Source organism: Abramis brama (assembly GCF_963993115.1).
Source record: "Abramis brama genome assembly, chromosome: 21".
Lineage (NCBI taxonomy): Eukaryota > Metazoa > Chordata > Actinopteri > Cypriniformes > Leuciscidae > Abramis > Abramis brama.
Window position 1 is genome coordinate 34,987,076 of NC_139983.1, and position 2,500 is coordinate 34,989,575.

The window sequence follows — 2,500 nt, forward strand, 5'->3', positions numbered from 1 at the left end:
CGAGAGACTCGTTGGAGTTGCTGGGACTTCCGTCTGTGTAATCTCTCCGCAAAGCTCCTTCAGTCGTGCTCGGCTTGTCTTTGGAGAACCAGCTCGAGTCCTGACCGGAGCGGAACATCAAGCCGCTCTTTAAAGCGTTCAGGCTGATCTTCGGGTTCAGCGCAGGACTGGGTCCGGCTGACGCAGGGTACTGTGGAACTGGTGCGTGTGCTTGGAAAACGTGCTCTTCCTCCGGGAAGCTGTTGTAAAGCGGTTTGATCTTAGCGGGACCGACTGCAAAGTTCCGCTCTTGGAAACTGAAGGCTTCAGGACTGCAGAAGAAGGAGTTCACGTCTTCAACGCTCATCTGATGCCAGCTTCCTGTCGGGACGCCCCTATTCCCGCGGGAACTGTATCCGTGTGTCGGAGAACCTCCGTTCGGTGAGCCGTGAGAAACGTGTCTCGACTTAGGAAAACCTGGATGTTTCTTTCCAAACGTTGAGTTCTTGTGCTCATAGTCTCCGTCATGCCAGTCCGTGAACAGATTCTGCTGGGATGAGGACGATACGTGAGCCGGATCATCCAACGCTGTGCTAAAGCTGGAGTGCCGGATGGAAGCCGGAAGAGATCCGAAAGGAAAAGCGTCTTCGTGTAAAGAGAAACTATGTGGGAAACTCTGGTCTTCCGGGTTGCAGTCGGTGTGTCCTCGGATCCGGCGCTCGTGCCGACGCTCATCCGCGGGACAGTATAGCGCTGTGTCGCTGCAGGACAGGTCTGACGACTTATACGCCACGCGCCGCTGAACTTTATCCACGTTTGACGGGAACTCTTGAGGACTCGGGGAGCGTGTGACCGGACAGCTTCTCCCGGGCTCCGGTTTCTCCAGGACTCGGCCGATGACGGCGGTGGGAACGGCATCTGAGCCGGAGTGAAGGAGCGCTACGCTCTGCTTCTCCATGTGGGAACTGACTCGCTCCTGCAGATCTGCGGGAAGCTGAAAACACACACAGAGACAGCAATGAGAGATAGACTTGAAGATGTGAGAATGAAATGCACCATGTATCTGTTTTCTACAGAGCCCTTAAAGGGACATGGGGATCGAAAATAGTTAAACATTTGCATTCTCTCGCAAAACATTTGCGCTCCCCTGAGAAACATTTGCGTTCTCTTAGAGAACTATTGTGTTCTTTCGTAAAACTATTGTGTTCTCTCGTAAAACTATTGCGTTCTCTCTTAAAACAATTGCATTCTTTCGTAAAACTATTGCATACGTAAAACTATTTTGTTCTCTACTAAAACTATTGCATTCTTACGTAAAACTATTGCATTCTCTCGTAAAACTATTGCATTCTTACGTAAAACTATTGCATTCTCTCGTAAAACTATTGCATTCTTTCGTAAAACTATTGCGTTCTCGTAAAACTATTGCATTCTCTCGTAAAACTATTGCGTTCTCTCGTAAAACTATTGCATTCTTTCGTAAAACTATTGCGTTCTCTCGTAAAACTATTGCATACGTAAAACTATTTTGTTCTCTACTAAAACTATTGCATTCTTACGTAAAACTATTGCATTCTCTCGTAAAACTATTGCATTCTTACGTAAAACTATTGCATTCTCTCGTAAAACTATTGCATTCTCTCGTAAAACTATTGCGTTCTCGTAAAACTATTGCATTCTCTCGTAAAACTATTGCATTCTTACGTAAAACTATTGCATTCTCTCGTAAAACTATTGCATTCTCTCGTAAAACTATTGCATTCTTACGTAAAACTATTGCATTCTCTCGTAAAACTATTGCATTCTCTCGTAAAACTATTGCGTTCTCGTAAAACTATTGCATTCTCTCGTAAAACTATTGCGTTCTCTCGTAAAACTATTGCATTCTTTCGTAAAACTATTGCGTTCTCTCGTAAAACTATTGCATTCTTACGTAAAACTATTGCGTTCTCTCGTAAAACTATTGCATTCTCTCGTAAAACTATTGCGTTCTCTCGTAAAACTATTGAATTCTTTCGTAAAACTATTGCGTTCTCTCGTAAAACTATTGCGTTCTTACGTAAAACTATTGCATTCTTTCGTAAAACTATTGCGTTCTCTCGTAAAACTATTGCGTTCTCTCGTAAAACTATTGCGTTCTCTCGTAAAACTATTGCGTTCTTTCGTAAAACTATTGCGTTCTCTCGTAAAACTATTGCGTTCTCTCGTAAAACTATTGCATTCTTACGTAAAACTATTGCATTCTTTCGTAAAACTATTGCATACGTAAAACTATTTTGTTCTCTACTAAAACTATTGCATTCTCACGTAAAACTATTGCATTCTCTCGTAAAACTATTGCATTCTTACGTAAAACTATTGCATTCTCTCGTAAAACTATTGCATTCTTACGTAAAACTATTGCATTCTCTCGTAAAACTATTGCATTCTTTCGTAAAACTATTGCGTTCTCGTAAAACTATTGCATTCTCTCGTAAAACTATTGCGTTCTCTCGTAAAACTATTGCATTCTTACGTAAAA

General features: G+C 42.4%; 1 protein-coding gene and 1 long non-coding RNA gene across 2 annotated transcripts in view; both read right to left on the bottom strand.

Annotated features, from left to right (window-relative positions):
- The window catches only part of LOC311071685, a 307,177-nt gene that overhangs the window by 154,438 nt on the left and 150,239 nt on the right, over positions 1–2,500 (bottom strand). The window lies entirely within an intron of this gene.
- begain (brain-enriched guanylate kinase-associated) overlaps positions 1–2,500 on the bottom strand; it is a 26,948-nt gene that overhangs the window by 1,645 nt on the left and 22,803 nt on the right. The window contains exon 7 of the mRNA XM_084096143.1: positions 1–973. This exon is cut by the window's left edge and continues 1,645 nt beyond it. Within this exon, the coding sequence (XP_083952269.1) occupies positions 1–973 (973 nt within the window). The remainder of the gene's footprint in view (positions 974–2,500) is intronic.